General features: G+C 42.7%; 4 protein-coding genes across 4 annotated transcripts in view; 2 read left to right on the forward strand and 2 right to left on the reverse strand.

Annotated features, from left to right (window-relative positions):
* The window catches only part of LOC311050101 (F-box only protein 40), a gene marked incomplete at both ends in the record, with an annotated part of 94,595 nt that extends 86,576 nt beyond the window's left edge, over positions 1-8,019 (forward strand). The window contains 3 exons of the mRNA XM_084064065.1: positions 801-871; positions 1,447-3,312; positions 7,855-8,019. Coding sequence (XP_083920191.1) covers positions 801-871; positions 1,447-3,312; positions 7,855-8,019 — 2,102 coding nt within the window. The remainder of the gene's footprint in view (positions 1-800; positions 872-1,446; positions 3,313-7,854) is intronic.
* A 2,326-nt stretch (positions 8,020-10,345) lies between these two features.
* Positions 10,346-15,766, reverse strand: ttc36 (tetratricopeptide repeat domain 36). Its single transcript, XM_084064942.1, has 3 exons — positions 15,615-15,766; positions 15,155-15,343; positions 10,346-10,824 (listed from the first exon to the last, which is right to left on the reverse strand). The coding sequence occupies exons 1-3, from the start codon at positions 15,763-15,765 to the stop codon at positions 10,547-10,549; spliced, it is 618 nt and encodes a 205-aa protein (XP_083921068.1). The 5' UTR covers position 15,766; the 3' UTR covers positions 10,346-10,546.
* Positions 15,767-19,361: 3,595 nt separating this feature from the next.
* Positions 19,362-19,919, forward strand: LOC311050102 (oligoribonuclease, mitochondrial-like; the record flags this gene model as incomplete). The annotated part of the gene is made up of 1 exon (XM_084064066.1): positions 19,362-19,919. The coding sequence occupies one exon, from the start codon at positions 19,362-19,364 to the stop codon at positions 19,917-19,919; it is 558 nt and encodes a 185-aa protein (XP_083920192.1).
* Positions 19,920-22,579: 2,660 nt separating this feature from the next.
* On the reverse strand, positions 22,580-23,689 carry LOC311050127 (ubiquitin-conjugating enzyme E2 Q2-like; the record flags this gene model as incomplete). The annotated part of the gene is made up of 1 exon (XM_084064092.1): positions 22,580-23,689. The coding sequence occupies one exon, from the start codon at positions 23,687-23,689 to the stop codon at positions 22,580-22,582; it is 1,110 nt and encodes a 369-aa protein (XP_083920218.1).
* Positions 23,690-24,269: the final 580 nt, after the last annotated feature.

A 24,269-nucleotide genomic window follows, 5' to 3' on the forward strand; every position in this document is an offset into this window, starting at 1 on the left:
GCCACCGTAAGGCACAGTAGAATACTGTGTGAACCCTAAAGTTGCTGTCCTTCACTTCAACAGTTCCTGGAAGTTGTGTTTTCTTTGGTGTTGCAATATCACTGACATCTGGGCGTGTGTGTGCCACGTGTGCCTGTTTGTGTACATTGCTCCTCAATGTAGTGTGCATGTGCGTGTAAAGTTTCTCCGCAATCGGATGCTGCGTTCATGATTTGAGGCGTTTTGTTCAGAACGGGCTCCTGCAAACTTTAGATGTCAATCTTAGCCAATCAGGATGGAATATGAAAAATCAAACAGATTCATCTTGATCACATTTTTTTTGTGCAAAAATCGGCCTCCTGGTGGCGCTATAACTGGCCGATCTGAAGATTTTGGGGCAGAGGTTCTGCTCTGGCATCCAGGGAGTGTACGTGCACAGTTTCGCTGCGATCGGCCCAACGGTGCCAGAGATTAGCTGCTCACAGACAGACACACACACAATAACACACACACACACACACACACACACACACACACACACACACACACACACACACACACACACACACACACACACACACACACACACACACACACACACACACACACACACACACACACACACACACACACGCGGACGGACGGACACGGACGGGCGGACAAGGTGCAAAACATATAATAGTCTCTGCCATGCCTTTTGGCCTGGTGGAGACTATAAGAACAATTATAGCCATGATGCTATTGGAAAGTAAGCTGTAGGCTTCTGTGTCACAGCTGGGTGATAAGAAGGTCATAACTTGTGTTGTTGTGTCTATTTATAGAATGCAGACACAGTGCAGAGGTTATTCTGAGGTTCACATCACACTGGCACAAAGATACTGAGGCACAAAGGGTGAGAACGTGTGTTGATCCTATTGTTTACTTTACTGATTGCTTTAAGAAAACTGATTATGTGTGAAAACATATAGCCTACATTGTCTTTGTACTTTTACTTTATGTAAGTTTTATATGTATATTTTAACAAACAGAAATAAATAGTTTAACTTATACTTGATGGGGAATGTATTGCTTAATATCTAAACATGTTTTTTCACTGTTTTCTATTCTATTATTGTTATTCTTTTAAGTCACAATTATTATCATGGTTTTGATGCAACATTTCTGGCTGTGTAGCATATTTCATGGTACTGACTGAATGAAAATAATTTCAGATGGTCAAATCCTCCTGTATGTCAGTCACTATGGTAAGTTTTTGCTTTGTTTTGTTTTACATTTTTAAATAGAAAGCTTGGCCTTTTTGAATAAAGCCACTGTACTTGAATGGATCAAAGTGTGTGTGTGTGTGCGTGCGTGTGTGCATGTGTGCGTGCGTGCATGCGTGTGCGTGGCATATACAGCATATAGCGCTATAATGTTAATTTATATGTATCAAATATCTGTTAATGGAGACATCATTTGTCTTTGAAGGTGAGGAGCAGACAGATCCCTCAGCAGCATGAGCACTGTGCCAAGTGTTATGATGCACACTGTCAGGTCCCCGTGAAGATCGCCTTCTCGTGTCCAGTCATCAAGTGCCGCAAGGGCTGCGGCGCCGTCCTGCACATGTGCAAGGAAGAGGAGCACCGGCTTCTCTGCCGCAACGAGAAGGTGCACTGCTTAAACGTGGGCTACGGCTGTCCCTTCACTATGCTTCGACACAGGCTCGCCAAGCATCTGGAAGTCTGCCCCGCCAGCGTCGTCTGCTGTTCCCAGGAATGGATCCGTTGGCCCGTCTGCGACGGCACGGACATGGCTTTCTACCGAAATGTGTCAGGAGAGCCACAGGGCGAGGGACCCCTGGACGTCGCAATGGCCCTCAGGGACCAAGAGCTACTGTTCGGGTCCATCAAAATGAAAGATATTTTCCCCGAACTGATAGAGGAATTTGAGGGACCCCCTCTTCACGATATGGATGTCGGAGGCGCCCGTTGTGAAGATGGCGGCGCTAGCGGTTCAGGGTGCAGTGAGTCTGCGGGAAAAGCCTGTGCAGCGAAGGAGGATAGAGAGCTGAGTCGGGAAGAGAGAGACGCCATTGCCAAGAACAAAGACGTGAAGAATATTCAAAAATACAGTGCCTGGGAAGGAGTGTTCAGGAAAGAGATGCAGGGATGCGAGGAGACAGTCAAAAACCTTGACACACACACAGACCATGGCGGCGCAAAAGAAGGGAAAGATCCATCAGTGAGTCAGGAGGAGACCAGACCTTCACCGGTGCCGGTTGTGGATGTGGATGCAGCAGCTGGCACCGCACCGTGGCAAGATGGAGTATTGGCTAAAGTACGCGAAGAATTAACTCTCAGAGAATATAATTCGTATCTAGTGCACAATGGGCCGATGTTAATTCACTTTGGCCAGCTCCCCGCTTGCACCCCCCGAGAAATGGATTTTGTTTACGGCGGCCTGGAGCCTATTGAGGTCCAAACCGTCCGGACATTTAACATTCCCACCAGCTACCGGGCAAAGCGCAATCATCTGATGGACCCGGCGGTCAAGGTCAAGACTGAGCGGCAAAGCGTCGACACCTCAGATCTGGGAGTGTCAACAGGGGAGCTGCCCAAGAGCGATGAGATAAGCGCCACACTGCTGTGCGCCTTGGAGAAGGAACTGAAGGGCCATCCTATCTCGGAGACCACGGCATCGGACGGCTTCTACGTAGACATAGGAACGCAAACGTATGACTTCGCTTTCGCTCCGTGGCGGGCTGACGCGTCGCTCGCCGACGTCGCCGCCGCCGCGGACAGGCGCCCTGGAGCCCTCCACATGTGCATCCAAACGGAATCCGTCACCAGAAGGCACAACAAGACGAGCTCGGCTTTCAGCCGCGACTGCGGCCGATTCTTCCGCCGCGACGAGTACCGCTCCCATTTCAGAAACGTGCACGCGGACATACAAGCGGGCCTCGATGGCTGGTTCCAACAGAGGTGCCCGTTGGCGTATCTGGGCTGCACTTACAGCCAGTGCAGATTCCACCCCTGCCGTCAACGAGCCGCGGTCAGATACTGCACCGACCTCGGCACCTTTGCCCTCCGGCCAGCGGTCCCCCCGTCACTTCACCAGGGAGGGGACCCTCTTGGCACAGGGGGAGGAGAGCGTGCTCTGGCCGGACTGCCCTTTGAGATCCTGCAGCACATAGCCAGCTACCTGGACGGTTTCACCTTAGGCCAGCTGTCACAGGTCTCCCTGCAGTTCAGAGAGGTCTGCAGCAGCCTGCTACAGGGGAGGGGGATGGTCTCCCTCAAGTGGGAGAAGAAAACGTACTCCCGCGGGGGGACCTCGTGGAGATGTCTCAAGAAAGCAAGTATTTTGTTTGTTTTAACCACATAACCCCTATAAGACCGTGAACGCATCTGTGTGTCATTTTAAGATTTCTTTGGCTATTAAAAAATAGCAGATATACAAGCTCATAGCGCAGCACTCGGGTGCCAAAGACATAAAAAAAATGAGATGCGTTCCCGGTTTGAATGTGTTAAACCCTCTAAACCCGTGCACCAATTCTCTTCACCAAGAATAGCAGATCTGCAGGATCACAGCACGTCCCGACAGGACGCGCTGTGAGCTTGTAGATCTGCTATTTTTTTACTAAAGTTGCCCCCAGAACATGGACGCTGGGGTTCAAGTGGTTTGCACTCCTCATTTGCATACAGTACAGTGTTCTTAAACAGTATGCTTCAAGGTTAAATATCTAAACCTAACCTCTAAACTTCCTACATTAACTAAGCACTTTTCAATGTTTCAGAAGTCACAGCTGTGAGTTTCGGACTTTGTTTGTACAGTAGATTACAGATTAAGCAATATAACCCGAAGGAGACAGTTTGATGGTGAATAGACTTATACAGTAGTGTTTGTGTTTTGTATTACTTTGTTTGCTAATAGAGAAAAGCACCCCCATCCTCTCTGCATTCCGGCTCATTTGATCCAGCTTGCCCTTCCTGGATACTTTATTCATTGTTTACTTTTAATGTATTGTGCAGGACAGAAAGGTTTGGGTGGACTTACTTATGTTATCTATCTCCTGCATGCATCACAGCTGTACTGAAGTTTGAGAAGTTCTCACAGATGACTCATATGCTGTTTGAAACTTAATCAGTTCATTCACGATGTGTTTTATGCAGTGGTGTAAAGTAACTACGTACATTTACTCAAGTACTGTACTTACTTTACCGGAGTATTCCCAATTGTCTATACTTTTACTTCTACTCCACTACATCTCAGAGGCAAATATTGTACTTTTACTCCACTACAATTATTTGAAAACTTTAGTTACTACAGTAGTTAATTTACAGATATAAATGTATTACATTATAAAACATACATTAACCACTTTAGCCCTATTTTATACCTAGGCTATTTGAAAATAGCCGATCCACAAGCTCACAACGTGTCACATTGCTTGTATCTGCTGAAAGAGACAAGTGTTTATGGTAAATAAGGTGTATACAATTATTTCAAAATCGATCAAAAACTTTACTCCTTCTAATAAAACTTACAATACATGCAATGTGATTGCTTCGTTTAAGTAATCGTAACTGATTACAATGACTTTCTCTACAGTTATAATGTCCGCCATGTTCTTCAAAACCTCTTCTTTGGGACCTCTTCAGACTACTAGGTCACACTGCTCTATCGGTTCCCCGCCTGTGTTTGTTTCCAACTGTCACTGTAAAGCCATGAGTTCATACAGTCACACAGCACAGCTGTGCGACTGCAAAGCCTGATTTATAGCCGGAGATCTGTTATTTTTGGCATATGATGCCATTGTATTAAGCATAAACTGCCTGTGCCACACATACACCCACACCCACACCCACACGCGCACACGCACACACACACACACACACACACACACACACACACACACACACACACACACACACACACACACACACACACACACACACACACACGATGTGTTGATGACACTCTAATCCCGCACAAATTAGAATAAATAGAGGATGATTAGCCCATATTGATTATATATTTAAAGGTAGTGTAAGTGATATGTTTTGTTTAAAACTGACGTTTTTTTTTTTGTTAAAAGGTTAAAGCTCTATAACAGTAGTACTAATCATGGAGTGTTCAGTAACAGGGGGTCTCCCCCTGCCTCTCCATCTCTTTAGCAAATAAGTGTTCAGGTGGGTTCTTCATTTCAGCCAGTCAGGACAGATAACCCATACATAAGCATCAATTTGATAGTTTTCCATAAACCAATTTTATCAGCTCATTTTTAGTTTTTTTGGATCATTACTTCCAATTTCACTTGTTTATCATGTATCCTGTGTGAGTTCTTGCTCCTGATTGGATGAAAATGGTATCCTGACCTGAACATGTACTGTATTTTCTGTATAAAGACCCCTGTTTCTGAACAAACGCTCTATAGCAATGATGCATATTAGAATATAGAGCTATTTAACACTTAACAACAAATACTCAGCGGTGGAAAAAGTACTATATTCCTTTACTGAAGTAAAATAATCAATACTGCAATATAAATATACTCTGTTACAAGTAGAAGTCAGCAAGTAAAAATTGACTTGTGTAAAAGTACAAAAGTATTGGTATCAAAATGTACTTAAAGTACCAAAAGCAAAAGTACTCATTACGAGGAAGGTCACATTTCACAAGTTTCCAAATGTATAAAATGTATACAAATCCTTTGAAAATAGAATCTACAAGCTCACCATGCGACGTAAAGCGATGCGTTGTGAGCTTGTAGATCGGCTATTTTCAAATTGCCAAAGTATATATTGTTGAAGTGGTTACTGTATGTTTTGTAATAATAATCTAAATCTACAAAGTAACTAGTAACCATAGTTTTCAAATAATTGCAGTGGAGTAAAAGCACAACTATTTGCCTCTGCGATGTACTTAGTTACTTTACAGTGTAAAGTAACTAAGTATATTATTATATTATAGCATATTATAAATTGTGCCAGTTAGTAGCCTGCTTGTTTGCTATTGTTAATGATTGATATGGACTGGTATCCGTATACAGTCATGGGTCACAGAGACACAGAGCATGTCCATGATATCATAGATGTGGAATGCAAACCAGGGCCTTGCTGCCAGGGGGCAACAAGCCCTAACCCAGTGTGTTCCTGGTGGGCTGCTGTGGGTGACAATGGCTCCCTACGATTAGTAATGGATAGTCTTGCATAGCCAGACCTTTCACAGCTCCACCCTACTCCGCTGTGGAGAGTCTGGCTATGTGAGTAATGGAGGATTTTATGCTGACATTCTAATCCATTTCATGATCTGTAAACCATCGGTTCTCAAAGTGTGGTCCGGGGACCCCCAGGGGTCCTTGAGGGAGTTCCAGGGGGGTCCCCAGCTAAATGATGGATAGTTAGGAACCAAATGGACCCTTATGGGTCTGTAACTCTGAGAGTGTACAAATGGAATCTGCAGTATAACTATTAGCCAAGTACCTGTCTCCGGCCGTATAGCCGAATTAAACCTGTGGTCGGTTTATAGCCACAGGGGCTGTAGCACTGGATCTGACTAAACCGTGCTCAAATCATAAAAAGGTAGCAACATAAAGCATAAAAACAAGGTTAAAAGAACAGCGATCAACAGCACAGGCACAATCCTGTTAACATGTGAGGGAATGCCCAGGTTGTCGGTGCAAAACGGTACAAACAGTCGGCTTGGTCCTAGCACCGCCTCTAGACCCGTGTGTAAACACTGTTACAGTCTGGCTCTAAGACCATAACAAAAAAGGGGAGACGACACGGAGGTAACATGTAAATAAGTGTAAAGTTTATTTAACCAATAGTGACATAAAGTTAATAAAGCAATACGTTTAAGTTCCCAAATTATACAGGCAGGGAAACATGCTGTCCACTGGAACTGAGGCTTAATAAACAAACATAACTAAACCAAACCAAACACAAATGCTCTCCTGTGTGGCCACGCCTGAGGCCTGGAAGGACTGAAGATCAAGAGTTTTGTAGAGTGGTATTTTATAGTGTGAGGAGACAATTGACCAGGTGTCTCCCCTTCCACTGATCAACTCAGACTCCACCCTCCACCAGCACGGCAAGGGAATCTGGTTAGGCTGTTAAAGGCGCACACATACACACTCACACACACACACACACACACACACACACACACACACACACACACACACACACACACACACACACACACACACACACACACACACACACACACACACACACACACACACACACACAACCCTATAGCAAAGGCCATGGGGGCCGTCACAACACGCACACACACACTAGCAGGGCTCTAGTTCGCGCTCTTTGACGCACGTCATCTCGACACTAAGAGCACACATACAAACGACCCGCCGTGAACAGGGAAGTGGGCGGGGAACCTGGGCAAACTGGACACTCTGCCTGGCCAGCTGACTCATATTCTGCTCTGAAGGGGCGGTGTCACTAAACGCTCCGGTTCCCAGTCCCACTGAGTACATTGACATGAAAAAGTTTGAGAACCACTGCTGTAAACTACATTTAATCAGAATGTTTTAATGCTATACTTATTGACTGGATTCCCAATAGTCAGTCTTCGCTGGAAAATAGCTGATGTACAAGCTCACAAAATGTGTTGTGTCATGACACATTGTGAGCTTGTAGATCTGCTATTTTTGCTGAACGTTAACCCCAGAATAGGGATGCTAAGGTTCAAGTGGTTGAAACAGCATCGCGGAGCCATCAATATAGGCTCTTACAAGCTGTACAAATATCTAATGTATTTTAGAAGTATTATAAGTGATGGTATAAAGGTATAAGATATAAGCAGCCATATCATTTCTTCCTCACTATAAAGTTGATTGCTGATTCTTCATTCTGATGTGTAATTGTGCAGGTGTGGGAGTTCAGCTGTGTGTTCTCCTCGGTGGACAGATGGTGCTTCAACAACGACGTCCCGTCCATGTCGGAACATCTCAAAGTCTGCTCCTTCTACGAAAGAGACGACCGCACGGAGCCTGTGGCTTTACCCAGAGACGTGGGGGCGCTTCCGTTGCCCTGATGAGTGCATTGCTCTCAAGCAGTGGTGGAAAAAGTACTCAAATGGTTTACTTAAGTAAAAAGTATCAATACGGCATGTGTGGCATGAGAAATAATCTGTTACAAGTAAAAGTCTGGTAATCAAAATTGACTTGAGTAAAAGTACAAAAGTATTGATAAATGTGCTTTTAAGTACCAAAAGTAAAAGTAGGCTGCTCATTGTGCAAAATGTCTAGTTTCACAAGTTCAACATGTATAAACAATCTTTTGAATCTTTTATTGGGCTGAAGTGGTTAGTGTATGCTTTGTGATCTTCAAAGTAATTAGCAACTAAAGCTGTCAAATAATTGTAGTGCAGTAAAAGTACAATATTTCCATCTGAGATCTAGTTGAGTAGAAGTAAAAGTATAGAAAATTGGAAATACTCCTGAAAGTAAAAGTTAAGTACAGTACTTGAGTAAATGTACTTAGTTACTTTACACAAATGCTCTCAAGTCTGGTCCTGCTGGGGACTGTATGTATTAAAAAGTATTGGTTTCATAGACATTTCTTGGTACGTCTTATTCAGAGAGCTTGGGCTATTATTGTATTTGCATATTTTAATATACTTTTGTATTCAACCTTTACTTAGAATGGAAGATTTCATCTTTTAATTCTCATAATAATAAACATTTTCTTATGTATTAATTTCAATTATGTATGTATTAATATAAGTGATGGTGGCTTTAGTGCTTTCAGTATCATCTAATATCAACCAAGCTTTTGTTTCACATGCTATGTGAAACAAAATGTACTTTTGTTGATATTATCACCTGTAATTCTGTTTGCATTTTTCTCACTAATAGCTGGTGAAAAGCTTATTTTCTTGTACATACATATGGAGTACCTTTCCTAAATGAAGAAATATTGTTTGCGGTCCACCTTTTCAGAATAAATTTACTGACATCTAGTGGTGACAAATGGAACTACACGTGTCCAACAAAATAAATAAACCCTACAATAGGATCAAGTACATGTTATTTTATTACAAATTGACCATTATAGGTAATAGAGAAGGTGGACATACCGAATCACAGCAGTAATTTGGAACTGATGACTGATAACAAAATTGGCAAATATGAACTGTGTTGCAACATGACTTGCATTCTGAAATACAATCACTGGAAAACATCATACATCCCTATTTTAGGTAAATGCGCGCGCGCGCGCACACACACACACACACACACACACACACACACGGTCCATGTTCTACTGATATTGGTGTATAGACAGTGTAGAACATACATGGGCAACTGGCGGCCCGGGGGCCACATGCAGCCCCCACCTTCACTTAATGTGGCCCGCTTGAATTACTTCAGTCTATAGTAGTAGCTTAAAGACTAGTATTAACATTCTATTGTCTTTTTTATGTCCAATGTATTTGTATTTAAGTTCATAAAGTTAACATAAGTATAACTACATGCATTTGAAATTCAATAAAAAAATTACTTTTCAGGATTCCAATTAAAAAATTGCAAAAATAGCAGATCTACAAGCTCAAAATGCGTCGCACTGCGACGCGTTTTGAGATTGTAGATATTGTAGATATTTTTGCTACTTTTGTGTGAAATTTGAATGCCAAAAAAAGTTAAAATACGGAGAGATAGTATATGCAATGTGGCCCTCTGGAGTGATTGTGGAAAAATAGTGGCCCTCTCCATCATCAAAGTTGCCCACCCCTGGTGTAGAAGGTACACACAGCACACACACAGCATGTTGCCCACAACCTCTCAAAAGGAAAGGGAATGTTTGTTTTAACGGCTTCTGGGCCACTAGCAGAGGTGGACAGAAGTGAAGTATTGTTTTTTGTTTGTTTGTTTGTTTGCTTGCTTGTTGTTGTTTTTGTTTTTTATTACTTTCACTCTTGGGACCAGGAAACAATAGACACCCAATGGAACTGGATAGGCACACACTTAGAAGACATAGTTCAATAACAAAACATGCTGTAACATGGAACGTGCAAGTCAGGAGGAAGAGAGGAAGGCCTAGAGGGTGACCGCCTTCCATTCCGACATCTCGCCACTCCGACTAGTGGCTTCCGCGTGCAGTTAAGGTTAGGGTTAGGTATAGGGTGTGTTAACGTCGGAAAGGCGACATGTCGGAAAGGCGCCATGTAACCGGACTAGAGAGACCTGGAGAAGGATCACAGAACAGGAGATGAAGGTGAAAGGGCCAGGCAAAAACTGAATCGGAGGGCACAAGACCGGACAGGATGGAGCTTCACCAATGGCCCATGAATTTAAAGTAAGTACTCTTGGGACACAAACTTAAAAACTTTTTTTTTTCATGAATGAACCAGTTAAGCCCTATTTTGAACATAGGGAACATATCTGAGTATACAAGCTCACAACGTGTAGAATACTATTTTCATTATTTTCTTTTTTATTTCCGAAATTTTCTGATTTGTAGTATATACTTGAATACTTTACATGAGTATTTACTTGAGTATACTTTGTCCACCACTGGCCCACCGGACTATATCAGTTTATCCATCTATAATTGTCCGGCTATTGCATGTCTGGCACGTCAGGCGTGCCGGGGTTGCGTAGCTTGTTGATCACCTCCGTCAGCATGCGGTTGCACAGGGCGGCGTAGGGGTTGAGTGCCACCGCCTGCTGTCGCGCAAACTCGCTGCCCAGCGCGGCTGCCCTCTCGAAGTCTTCCCTGGCCTCGTCGTCGCGGCGCGCCAACCTGAGCAAGAGCCCTCTCTGCACCAACGCTTGGCACGCGGTGCGCCCGGTGCCTTCGCTCAGAGATATGGCACGGCCGAGGTCCTCCATGGCCTCTGGGAAAGGATAGGGAGAGCTTCGATTTGAGCTTTAATTTAATTATATCAAAAGTAGGAATAAAAAAAAATCCCAAAAGCACATCCAAAATTTCAAATAAATGGAGGACAAAGTACTCACATTTCCACTTTTTTATTGGCACACACCAATAAATGAAGCGTTAATTTATTGGTGTGTGCCAATAAAAAAGCACTCGACTGAGAAAACCCATTGTTGATGCGCAACCTCTTTTTCTTATCCTACTATAATTCTAGTAACCTCTGTCTGTAGTGGTGAGTGAGTGAGTAGGTGAAGCTACCCGGTTCACCTCAGTGGCTGGACCAATTGCTCTGATTTTGCAGACAGCCATTGACCATTACCATCTGAACTTAACTGTGAAGCCCGTTTTTCAATTTCATCAAATCTCAGCTTCTTATTAGCGCTTTTGTGTCAAAGAATGTCGCCATGGTTACGGGGCTGCCCAGCTATGGGACGAACTTCCTCCCGGGTTGCCAGATCATGTGCGCATATCCCCCCACGGATGCGTCGACCGGGTATGGTCTAGTTTCTTTAATTTAATTAATTTGGGGAGCTTGTTACACACAGTCCAATGCCAAAATGTGTACAGCCTGCAAATACCAGCACGCGGACAACTGCATTCTCTTTGCAAGTAGATTTATATAGATATATATAAATATTATAAGATTTGTTTTTATGTTGCAAGCTGGAACGCATCAGGTGTGCTCAATCCCACTAATTAGCGATACCCCTGGTCGCTGTCCAAGGTGCTGAAAATCGTTTTCCAGCACCTTTTTCCAGCAATGCTTAAACCACATGAACCCTTTCCATTTCCACTTTCCATTTCCATTCAACAGGGAAGAGGAAGTCCTCTTTTTTCTTTCCTCCTTTATTTTGTTTGTCAGATTGTGGTTTCCATAGTCTCGCGTAGCCAGACAACTATTCCACAATCTCCGAATGCTATTTAGAGTCTGGAACTACACCTCCCGAAATCCGAGGAAGGGAGCTGGCATCCTTTGTCATTTCCGTTCATGAAAATATATTTACAAATATCTTTACATTTTATTCTTTAATTTCCATTTCTGCTAAGCAGCAAGCTATATATGCTTAGATGATTTTGATTTATATTGAGATACAGGCGACGAAACGGAAGTGGAGGGGAGGCGAGGCTTTCCGATGGCCCCTTACGGGTGTGTAACTCTGAGCGTGTTCAAATGGGGTTCCATTTGTACACTCCAAAGTTCTGGGGGTCGTGGAAATTGAAATATCTGAGAACCACTGTGCTACACTAAATGGAACAGAGCCTTCAGTAGTATCATTGGTAACACCTGTGAAGGAAGTGATAATATTGCTGCTGTGCATAGCGCCTATTGTGGGAGTCAAGGTAGGTATACTGTAGGTTATATGACCTACAATATGTAAGCCATATATAACCTGCACTATATCTATCTGCATCTATGCCCATAGTATCTATAGGTAGGGCGTATGCATGCCCATAGCATCTACAGTTCATCTATAAATAGTGCCTACCTAATCTATGTTGGACATATATGACCCACAATATATATATATATATATATATATATAGTAAGATGTTTATGACCTAAAGTATCTCTATGTAGCCATATTTTGGCCAAATAGACTATCTACAAGCTCACAACGCATCTCCATCCATGATTCCATTACTCAAATACTTGTAAAAAAATACTTAAGTAAAAAAAAAAGAAATTGTACTTTTCCCACCACTGTATGTAGTGCACACTGTAAATGACTACTGTTCTATATGTATATGACCTACAGTACAGCATATGCATCTATAATTCAGGTGAGCTGCGGCACTCAGAATAATGATAAAGGAAGAATGCATTGTCAAACAGTGGCGTGCACATACATTTTGAGGTGCAGGTGCTCAAGTAAATTATACTTTCTTTTGTTTACTTGGTCTGCTCTTTTTTTCCCTCTACACCTATACCTCTTTGCCAAAAATAGCCAATCTACAAGCCCACGCGAGGCGTTGTGGGCTTGTAGATCTGCTATTTTTGGCTAAAGTTCTCCTCAGAAAAGGGATGCTAGGTTTCGAGTGGTTATGGTAAAAAGAAAAATCATATCACATAAAGATTTGGCGGACCCCCTGTAGTAACTCTGAGGACCCCCTAGGGGTCCCGGACCCCCTGTTGAAGACCCCTGCTGTAAACTGAAAAAAAAAAAAATATATATATTTTTTTTTCAAAAGGGCACTTCTGGTCAAGAGGGCAAAGGGCAGGTGCTCTAGCACCACCTACAGTCTATCTGTGCACGTCCCTGTTGTCAAACACATCACGCACAGCAGACTCAGCAAACAATCAGGTAGATGAAGCTGTGCCATGTTCTACACTCAAGATATCAAAGCCGCATAATGTCGCCGTCAGACAGAAACCTTGTATCTCCATATTTATTTATTTCTATATAGGGCTGAAGTGGTTAATGTATGTTTTGTAATCATATTTTAAATCTATAAAGTAACTAAAGTTGTCCGATAATTGTAGTGGAGTAAAAGTACAATATTTGTCTCTGAGATGTAATGGAGTAGAAGTAAAAAAAACTGAAATACTCCAGACCAGTATTAGTAAAAGATACCTCAAAATGGTACTAATTACTTTCCATCACTGCATAAGACCACAGTGGAAACAAGCCCTCAGGGCTTTTTGTGTTATCCTTTTAGCATTATTGTATTGGATAACTGTATCTCTGTACTTTTTGCTAACTTAATAAAGTATCCAATCAATCAATCAAACAAACACATAGTCTCTAGGACCAGGTTGGGTCAGGTTACTTTGAAATGTAGTCAGTCCTGCAAATTACATGGCATTTGATTGTACTGTAGTTAGTAAGACGGTGCCCGGTTGCACCTACTCGAGAACAATGCAAGTCTGGAACAATGCAAATTGGGAATGCATGTCCCCACCCGGTTATGCAATACCTGTTGTACCCATTGTCAGAGTAGCTGTTGTCGCTGTCTGTTTGTCCATTTTATGCCCATATATGGAGATCCCTGCCTGCCTGCCTGCCTGCCTGCCTGCCTGTGTTCCTTTTCCTTTTATACCCTTATATGGAGATCCCTGATGTCAGCAGTATATGCCCTATATGGGCATACGTAAGGGCTTCCCCCAATACGGCCATGGGGCGTATCACACAACCCGCTACAAAGCAACACGTTGTGAGCTTGTAGAGCTGCTATTTTGACTATATTTGAAATAGAGCTTATGTGTTTAATTGTTGTCTCCGCCAGGAGACTATGTTTTCACTTTCCGTCCCCCCCCTCGGCCAAGCTAACATTGGTCAAGCCTCACGTGACACGTGACAATACGTTGAAAGAGTGTGCTCTGATTGGTTAGTGAGACGCATGACGTATCAGCGGCCTATAAATAGATGTGTCACTTTGAAAGAGTCTTAGCCTCTTTCAAAGTGAGGTAAGACAGGAGTAATCACGAAATGGCTGAGAAATGGCGGAGTAACACTTAAGACAGGATTAATCAAGTAACACTTAAGACAGGATTAATCAGGAACAGTACTGGCGGAGACCTGTGCTCCGAGGAGCACATTTTCTAGTTCATAATGTACCTAGAAATCCTAGAAAAGTAGTGATGCAATGTAGAGTCAAAAGTATACAATATTTGTCTTTGAAATATAGTGGAGTGAAAGTCATACAGTAAATATCCCAACATGCAAATACTCAAGTAAAGCACAGATACTCAAGAAATGCACTTTGTTACTGTCCACCACTGTCTCTAGGGTGTCTCTGTCGGGTGAAACCTCATATGTCCAAAATTGTTACTTTTCAGCTTTATAATTTGTAAAATAGCAAAAAATCCAGATCTACAAGCTCAAAATGCGTTGCTACTGTACGCGCCGCTTTTCGAGCTTGTAGATCTGCAACTTTTGATGCTATTGTGTGATGCTGTAGTATGATCAAGTAGGGCGTTCATTTGCGAAAAACACAAAAAGTTACAATATGGAGATAAGAGGTTTCTGCCCGACAGCAACGGTGTGCAGCGTCATGTGTACAGTGGTGGAAAAAGTACTCACATCTTTTACTTAAGTAAAAGTAGTATTGTAGATCTGCTGTTTTCAAATGGCCAAAATCTACAAGTAAGTAACTAAACATTTCAAATAATTGTAGTGGCGTAAAAGTACAAAATTTCCCTCTGAGATGCAGTGGCGTAGCCTACAAGTAAAAGTTTTGGAAATTGGAAATACTCGAGTGAAGTACAAATACCATCAGAATTGCACTTACGTAACAGCACTTGAGTAAAATGCACTTAGTTACTTTCCACCACTAGCATGTGTTTGTACCTGGCGTGTTCCCTTGCAGACGCAGGGCCTGCGCGCGGTTGTTGTAGGCCGAGGCTCGCAGAGGCAGCGCGCGGATGGCCTGGCCGAAGCGGAGGAGCGCGCCGTGCAGATCGCCGGCCTCCGCCGCGCTCACGCCCTGCAGCTCCAGCTGCTTCACCTGCATCAGCAACTCCCTGTCAAAGCCGCTGTCTGGTAGCAACAGATAAAAAATAAAAAAGATAAATAAATAAAAGCACACACAAAAAAACAAGCCCCCAACATTCACAAACTCGGCTGACAGGTATACTGTGGGCAAAAAAAAAAGCAAAAAAACCCTGAAATGTCAACCCAGACTTCAACTCCAGATTAAATTGTGAGACAGGGGAAAACGGAATGCCTTTACAGTACGTTAAGGGAATCAAAATCTGCGGTGAGGTGATAAACTCAGGAAAGAAAGCTCACACTATTATTTTTTTTTTACCATCATCAGTTAAGTCGTCCTCCTGGTTCAAGCCGGGGACGTCACCGAAAGGCGTGTTGGGGTTGAAGATAGCCTGCAGGACGGCTCGGTCGTGTGCAGAAGACATCTCTCGCCTATATGACCGTGTGTGAAGAGAGAAGCAAGAAAACATGCGAGCTGTCACTTCAAACAGTCCCTTTCCCTTATCTTCCCCCCATGCATCCCAGCCAATGGGAGCTGGGGGTGGACGGGGGTGGACTTTGAGCAGCGGAAAACATCTGTACTGAGTTAGCTCAAAAAATGCAGGCAGAGGCAGGGTGGTTTTACAACAACTCAACGGAGAGAGGGAGAGAGAGTCAGTGAGCAAGCAAGCAAGCAGCAAAGTGAGGAATTACTAGTTGCTAATGCATTTTAGTCAAGTGAGTGCGCCCAAGCATAGCTTTGAGGTACTTTTACTTTACTTAAAGAGGCCACTATTTGCTCCTATAATGTTCATTGGGTATTATTATAATATATGGATTTTTCTTTTACTTTTTCTTTTAGAAATAAAGTACAATACGTGTTAAAATGCAGTTAGACATTCCCGACAGTTTATTAAAAATACCAGGTTGGGACCACTACATATTTCATATCTTTCTTTTTTTTCTTTTCTTGTTTTACCAATTCAATGTGACCTCTTTTTATCTCCAATTTAGTCATTTTAGAACACATTCTTTGTGGTGGATGTAACTCATGGAATGAAACAAATGATTAGGTCATACAGTGAGTGCAGGTTATTCTCCCATGACCTTGAGGAGAGATCTGCTGAAACAAAATATGCCATTTAGGCTGGAATTAATTTCCATAATTCAATCTTTCACACCCCTTCGACTGCATTTGCGATGCAAGGTGGTGAGCATGGTGGAGGAAATGGCTTTTGGTGAGTGTTACATTTGACTGTGTGGAGTACTTCACATTTCTGCACTGTTTTCACTTTCAAAAAATACCTGGTTATCTAGGTCGTTCAAATCATTCAAAAGTAAAAAATTACAAAGTACACTTTTTTAATATATGTGCATTTCTGTATAAAAATGTACAGATAAAAAGACATTTTCAAAACAAAACAAAAAAGCACATTTTTACTGTACAAGCTCACAATGTGTTGCATCGTGACAAAATATAGCTTGATAATGTAAGTTTGTAAGTTTGAGTCCCATGGGCAGGGACGTGCACAGATAGATTCTATGTAGTGCTAGAGCACCTGCCCTTTGCCCTCTTGACCAGAAGTGCCCTTTTGAAAAAAAGAAGAAAAAAGTGTGTGTTTTTTTTTTTCAGTTTACAGCAGGGGTCTTCAACAGGGGGTCCAGGACCCCTAGGGGGTCCTCAGAGTTACTATAGGGGGTCCGCCAAATCTTTATGTGATATGATTTTTCTTTTTACCATAACCACTTGAAACCTAGCATCCCTTTTCTGAGGAGAACTTTAGCCAAAAATAGCAGATCTACAAGCCCACAACGCCTCGCGCTGCGAGGCGTTGTGGGCTTGTAGATCGGCTATTTTTGGCAAAGAGGTATAGGTGTAGAGGGAAAAAAGAGCAGACCAAGTAAACAAAAAAAAGTATAATTTACTTGAGCACCTGCCCCTCAAAATGTCTGTGCACGCCACAACTGAAAGTCATACGTAAAGTCCAGATCATAGACTGTATAAAAGAGATGGACAAAGCCACACCTCTGGTTTCTACAGACTGAAAATGAAACCGATTGTTCAGCAATTTCAAATCCGCCATCTTTCAATATCACGTCATATCGTGTCATATCCTGCAAAATGCCACCAGACCATTATTGGTTGGGTAGCTTGTCAATCAAGAGCGGGGGCGGGGAATGAATGCTATTGGTTGTGTAGCTTGTCAATTTTAAAATAAATGGGACCATAGTTTACCAAAACGCATATCATGATAATTGAAAGCAGACTTTAAACTAACGACTGGAAGCGTATGTAGGCTATTTATGTCAATATTTATTAGGTAAGAAAATCTAGTCTAAAGTTTGTCAAAAACTCATCCGCTTGCGTTAAAGGGATATTTCACTTTCAGAAAAACTTTTGGTGATTTTATCATCTACTCAAGCCTTTGTGAGCCCCCCAGACAGTTTATAAGTTGCTCGATTCAGTATTTAGATATTTGATTTTCATTTTACACATTGTGAGCTTGTTGATCTGCTATTTTCAAATGGCCGAAAATATATATAGGGCTGAAGTCGTTAATGTGTTTTGTAATAATTGCAGTGGAGTAAAAAATACAATGTCTCTGAGATGTGGTGGGTAAGTAAAAGTACTGCAAATTGGAAATACTCCAGTAAAGTAAAAAAAAATACCTCAGAATTGTACTTAAGTACAGTACTTGAGTAAATGTACTTAGTAACTTTACATCACTGGTGAAGCCACAGGACTTGGATGACACCAAAGCCATGCAGGTTGCTCAAGGTGTACGCTGGGCAGCTATAGCTGCTCCACTCCAGCACCTCTTCAGCCTCTCCCTGGGGCTGAAGAGAGTCCCAAAAAGGGACTTTAAATTTAAACCAGTGGTTCTCAAGACATGTTCTTGTCAGGGACCCCTCGACTGATGTGTAATTGGACGTGGATCTCCATTTGAAAAGATTAGGACCCCCATATGGGACGCTTTGTCAAGATGAATGAGTCTAAATTGTTGTAAAAGAGTCAATCTACAAGCTCAAAACGCATGGCATCACGATGCTATGTGAGGTTGTATATTGGCTATATGTGAAAAATAAAATACGGCATAGTGTTTAAACCGTTTCTAATTTTTCTGTGGACCCCCTGGGACACCCTCAAGGACCACTGGGGGCCCCCAAACCCCACTTTGAGAACTAGTGATTGACACTAAACCTATAAAGGGACTTGGGGTTTGGTGCTCAGCTGTTTTTAAAAAAACGTATTGCAGGCAACAATTCTGGTAATTCCCCTAATGTTGGAATTATGCTCACTTCAGAATATGCTTCAGGCATAGGCCAGATGCATGCCATATGGACAGGGCTTCACATTTCACCTTGAAGCTGTTCACACAACTTGCAGCTAAGTTATACAGTGGCAGCAGTGATGTGTGTGTGTGTGTGTGTGTGTGTGTGTGTGTGTGTGTGTGTGTGTGTGTGTGTGTGTGTGTGTGTGTGTGTGTGTGTGTGTGTGTGTGTGTGTGTGTGTGTGTGTGTGTGTGTTTGTGTGTGTGTGTGTGCGTGCGTGCGTGCGTGCGTGCGTGCGTGCGTGCGTGCGTGCGTGTGTGTACGCGCACGTGTGTGTGTGGGAAAGGAAGACCTTTGTTAGTACCACAGGGGACATTCAGTTTAATCTTCACCCAACCGGTGGCTGCTCAGACGGTTAGGACGAGCGGGTGCTCAGGGGGAGCAGTAAGGAGTTAAGTGTCTTGCTCAGTTGATCCAGTGATCCGAGGCATCGTTGAAGCCTTTAAGGTGGTTGCACAATTCCTCCATACGTGTAGCGAGCGATACCTTCCAGCGTGGAGGTGTTTGTGTTTGGATCAATTATTTTCCAGTTTAGCAAATTCTTGACATGCCTTTCCAAACACAGAGTACTATGACATCAGTACTATGACATCAGAACTATGACATGTGTGTGCCTGTCTATATATAGTGTTACCCAGGTGTACTCCACTGGTTCAGCGTTAATTCAGACTAAGGTTGTATACAGAGAAACACAGAGCCGGCCGTGGCTGAGCTGATCTCAAAGAGAATGGCGTCTACCAAAGCAGATCCTGATATGTCCCAGAGGATGGTGTGGGTGGACCTGGAGATGACCGGCCTGGACATCGAAAGAGACCAGATCATCGAGATGGCGTGCGTTATCACAGACTCTGAACTCACTGTTTTGGCTGAGGGGCCTAACCTCATAATCAACCAACCAGATGAGCTCCTAGATGGGATGTCTGACTGGTGTAAGGAGCATCATGGCCAGTCAGGGCTGACAAAGGCCGTAATGCAAAGCAAGATCAGCTTGCAGCAGGCCGAGTACGAGTTCCTTTCCTTCATCAGACAGCACACCTCGCCTGGACAGTGTCCTCTTGCCGGTAATTCTGTGCATGCGGATAAGAAGTTCCTGGACAAATATATGCCACAGTTCACGCAGCACCTCCATTACAGAATCATTGACGTCAGCACTGTCAAGGAGCTTTGCAGGCGGTGGTTTCCTGGTGAGTATAAGCTGGCGCCTCAGAAGAAAGCCTCCCACAGAGCCCTGGATGACATCCAGGAGAGCATTAAAGAGCTGCAGTTCTACAGAGCCAATGTGTTCAAATCACCAACACACAACAGTGCATGATCCTGTTGAATGGAGCAAGCAACAAGGATGTGTCCACAACTGAATGAATGCAGGAAAAAATATATATATACCTGTATATATATATATATATATATATATATATATATATATATATATATATATATATATATATATATATATATATATATATATATATATATATATTAATATCAAGAAGAATGATGGTTGTCTTTCCTTTTCCGGGTTTTGTGTAGCTACAGAATGAATATTTATTGTCCAAACCTTTTATGCAAGAGTGATTGCTTGTATCAAGGTTGTTGGTAAAACATCAAGAAAGCAAAGTTGAATCCTGAACAGAAAAATACAGCAAGAATTTAAAAGTTGCCATTGTCACTCTGTTGCAAGAATATGGCTTGTATTAATGTAGCCAGTTTTGCCTCGGACTGAGCAATTGTTTTTTTTTTTTTTACAGTGTGGCTCTGTATAGGAGAAGGTCAGTCTGTGTATGTTTGTTCGGGGCTAATCTAGCAGACCGCTGGACCGATCAGTGCCACATTGCTTGTGCACCTTGCCAGCAGGGCAAAGTACCACCGTGCACCTTCTTTTTACATTTACCTTTGATTTTATAATGGAGGTGAATGTGATCACCCTCTTTTGTAATGGCACATATGAGGTAAGGTGCCAGCCGGTGATCACCTTATGGCCCCGTATCAGCTGCGGTCCACAGACCACTAGTGGTCCATGGGTAAATGCTTCAAAATGTAAAATATAATATACTTATATATATAGGCCTATATATATATATATATATACTGTATATCAGGGGAGTTACTACAAGGGGTCCGCCAAATCTTTGTGCGATAGGATGATTTATTTTCATTAAACTTTGGAGGCTTTGTGAGCTTGTAGATTAGGTGTTAAATGTCTGAAAATACACATTAAAGGGATAGTTCATCCCCAAAATGACTTTTTTTCTATCGATTAGTCACCCAATGGAGACTTGAATGATATTTTTTTTCTTTCTGTTCGCATTACTAAACCAATAATTTGATGACGGGCAGCGGTTCCGGTAGGAGACACAAAGAGTCTCCTTTGTGTCTCCTACAAGTCCGTTGGTCATCAAACATTTTCAAATAGTTAGCCGTGCTACTCATACGCTGAGTTGGCGTACCGTGCAAACCTTAGTAATTAAATAATGCATAATTTATGTCTGAGGAGTCGCATGCACAAAATATGGCAACCAATCTATTGGCTATTTTCAAGTATAGCAAAATAACAAATAGTATAGTATAAACCAAGCTTAAAAGGAGTAGTTCACCCTCAAAATGACTTATTTTCTATCAATTGCACACCCCATGAAGCCTTGAATTTATGGGTTTTGTTTCTGTTTTTGTGGCATTCCTAAACCAATAATTTGATTCCCGTCTCCTACCGGATACATTAGCCGGTAGCTGCTAATGTATCCGGTAGGAGACACAAAGTAGATTAGTTGTGTCTCCTACCGGAAATACACCCGGTGATCAAATTATTGGCTTAGTAATGCGACAAAAACTAAAAAGAAATCATGAATTCAAGGCTTCATGGGGTGCGCAATTTATAGAAAATACGTCATTTTTTGGGTGAATTACTCCTTTAAGTGTGGCTTTGGAAAATCAGATCCAGTTTCTTATAACCAATGTTGAATTCAATTGGAACTTGACTTTATACTTGGTTTATTACCTCAACAGACATGTTCCTTCCTATTCATTTTCAAATTGATGATAAAGAGTATGCTTTCAAGGCCTGGCTACATTGTGATTGACAAGACCAGTATACCGGGGCTAAACTGAGAGGAAACCCACCAGTCGCTACTGATTTAGAAGGCATTTGTAGAATCGGCCTCAGGTCTTAATGGGTTAAAATACTGTTTTTGTTTCATTCTTACATGTTTTACAGTTGGTCCTTATAATGATGGCCTTTGGGTGATTTGTATCTATTTGACTTTTTTCTCCAAATGTAATCATTGCCATTTGTTCCCCATTTTGTATTCGCAGTCCCTGTTACAGGCCAATGCTGATTATTGTCTTGTTGTTCTCCTAGAAATAGAAGTAGAGCTGACAAGTAGTGAATTGAAGCCCAAGCACGACCAACATTCGAAGGAAAGAAGAAAAAAAAACGGAGGAAAAAAAAAAGTTTGTTATTGCCAGACAATACTGCATCATTTACATTGGGAGTGGCTCAATTAACAAGACAACGGAGAGAGGGAGAGATAGTGACTGCCATATAATGCGTGTTGCTTATTGCCAGACACCCAGTTTTTCTAGCAGATTTATTTGTGATGGCAGGCAGCGCACGCATGCACATTCACACACACATTCCCCACTCTGTGCACTTTCTTTTTTTTCCTCTTTGTTTTTATCTACTCAAAACATTCACTCAGTGCGTTTTCACTTGTACTATTAGTATTAGGACTCCCATCGGGATCAGGCTGAAACTGAAAACACCAGGCGCAGAAAAAAAAAAATACAAAAACATTGAATTTGAATTTGGGGAAAAAAAGAACGGATGTGGTAAGTTGGCCTACTGGCAGAATGCACGGGAAATCTGGTGCTTATCGGTTCAGCGGTTTGTGGGATTGACTGAACGACCCATGCCGTAAAAAAAGGTGTCGATCCAACAGCGTTTGAGCCCAGTGTGCAGGAATGCTGGATTGTTCTCTCCTAGCCGTCCCGTTTCGGTGGTGTGTTCCAGCCAGTCTTCTCGTGGATCAGGACCTTGGATACGTAGGCCTGCCGTGCACTGGAATGACTGTATGTGTTCCTGGCTCCGAAATGCACTCTGCCTTCTCCTTTGACCAAAGTAGCGCCGATCTGCATGATGACAGACTCTATGGAATAGGCACTGCTCCAGCCCTGCTTTGTGAGGAGCTCCATGCACACGGCGCCTCCTTCAAGTACATGCCCTCTGGTAATCACAGGTGCAACTACCCGTATAAATGGCGGTTCAAAGGGAAAGTTTTCTTTAAATGTGACGTTGAGCAGAATGCCATCCATTCCCTCTTTCTTCTCAAGGACTTGCAGGTCCTTGTATAAATTGCTGTCAGGGTCCACCGCTTGACGGCCCACCTTGACCTGCCATTCGTACAGATTGTCGTTGACAAGCTCCACAGTATAGTTGCCCGCCTTGAAACTCTTGGACCTGTAGATCTCTCTTAGCTCCTTCATCAGTCGGTCGGAGGCCTGCACTGAACCAGTCACGGCCACGTTGTTCATGTGGTCCTGCCTCTGGTTCTGACGAATCTTCTCCAGGACTGCCAGGTTCTCCTTCTCCACTGGGTCCACCTCCTCTTGGACTTCATACATGTCCATGTCATCATCTTCCATTTCATCCTCGTCTTCCTCGTCCTCCTCCTCCTCATTCTCCTCATTCTCCTCATCCTCAGATGTGACTTGACCTGCTTCTTGAGCTCCAGGCAGGGGCTGGTCCAACCTCTTCAGATCAGGGTGCTGGGGAAGGTTGTAGAGCTGACAAAGGTCACAGACGAGCTTCTTCAGCTGCTGCAAAAGGAGGTTATTGCCTCCTTTCACATCTTCCAGGCGCTCCAAAACCTGCGCCAAGCTCGGGTCATCGGAGTCCACAAACCATATCGGAGGCGTAGAGGGGTAGGATTCGGTTATGTTGCAGTGGATGGCCAACAGTTTCTCCCCGGTCACGTTGAACTGGCAGCTCAGCTCATCAGGCTTCTGTTCAATAATCCTGAAGCGTTCGTGGTTCGGGTCAAAAATAGACTCCAGAAATGTCAGTTCTGCCTTCAGCCCTGACCCTGACATCTTTGTCACTCGTGTTCTTCTGCTGCTTAAAGACTGACGTAAAGACTGACAGCTCTGTTGCTGTGATCTGCCCTTTAAATACCAAATTACACTATGACATCACACCTATTCATGATGACACCGTGCGACCTACATCCGAGCAGCTCAACAATTTAATGTGATTTCATATTGACATGCCCGTTGGCAACGAAATACCCGTTGTATATACCCGAGTATTTAGCGCAGTACCCATTATCTTATAGTACGTGGAGGCATGACTTCATGGGTTCAGATTGCATGCCCCTTCAGTTATATTATTAGGGCTGGGACTCGATTAAAAAAATGTATCTAATTAATTAGAGGCTTTGTAATTAATTAATCGCAATTAATCACATTTTAATCGCATATAAATATTTGACCTGAGAACAGTGAAAAGCATTTTTTTCAAATGGATTTTGGCATAGGTCTTTAAGTACATGTACTCAAGAACTGTACTTAAGTGCAATTTTGAGGTATTTGCACTTGACTCTCGAGTATTTCCAATTTCTAATACTTTTACTTCTACTCCAGTAACTCCCCTATATCTCAGAGACAAATATTG

Source organism: Gymnoscopelus microlampas (assembly GCF_963454915.1).
Source record: "Gymnoscopelus microlampas genome assembly, chromosome: 8".
Taxonomy (NCBI): Eukaryota; Metazoa; Chordata; class Actinopteri; order Myctophiformes; family Myctophidae; genus Gymnoscopelus; species Gymnoscopelus microlampas.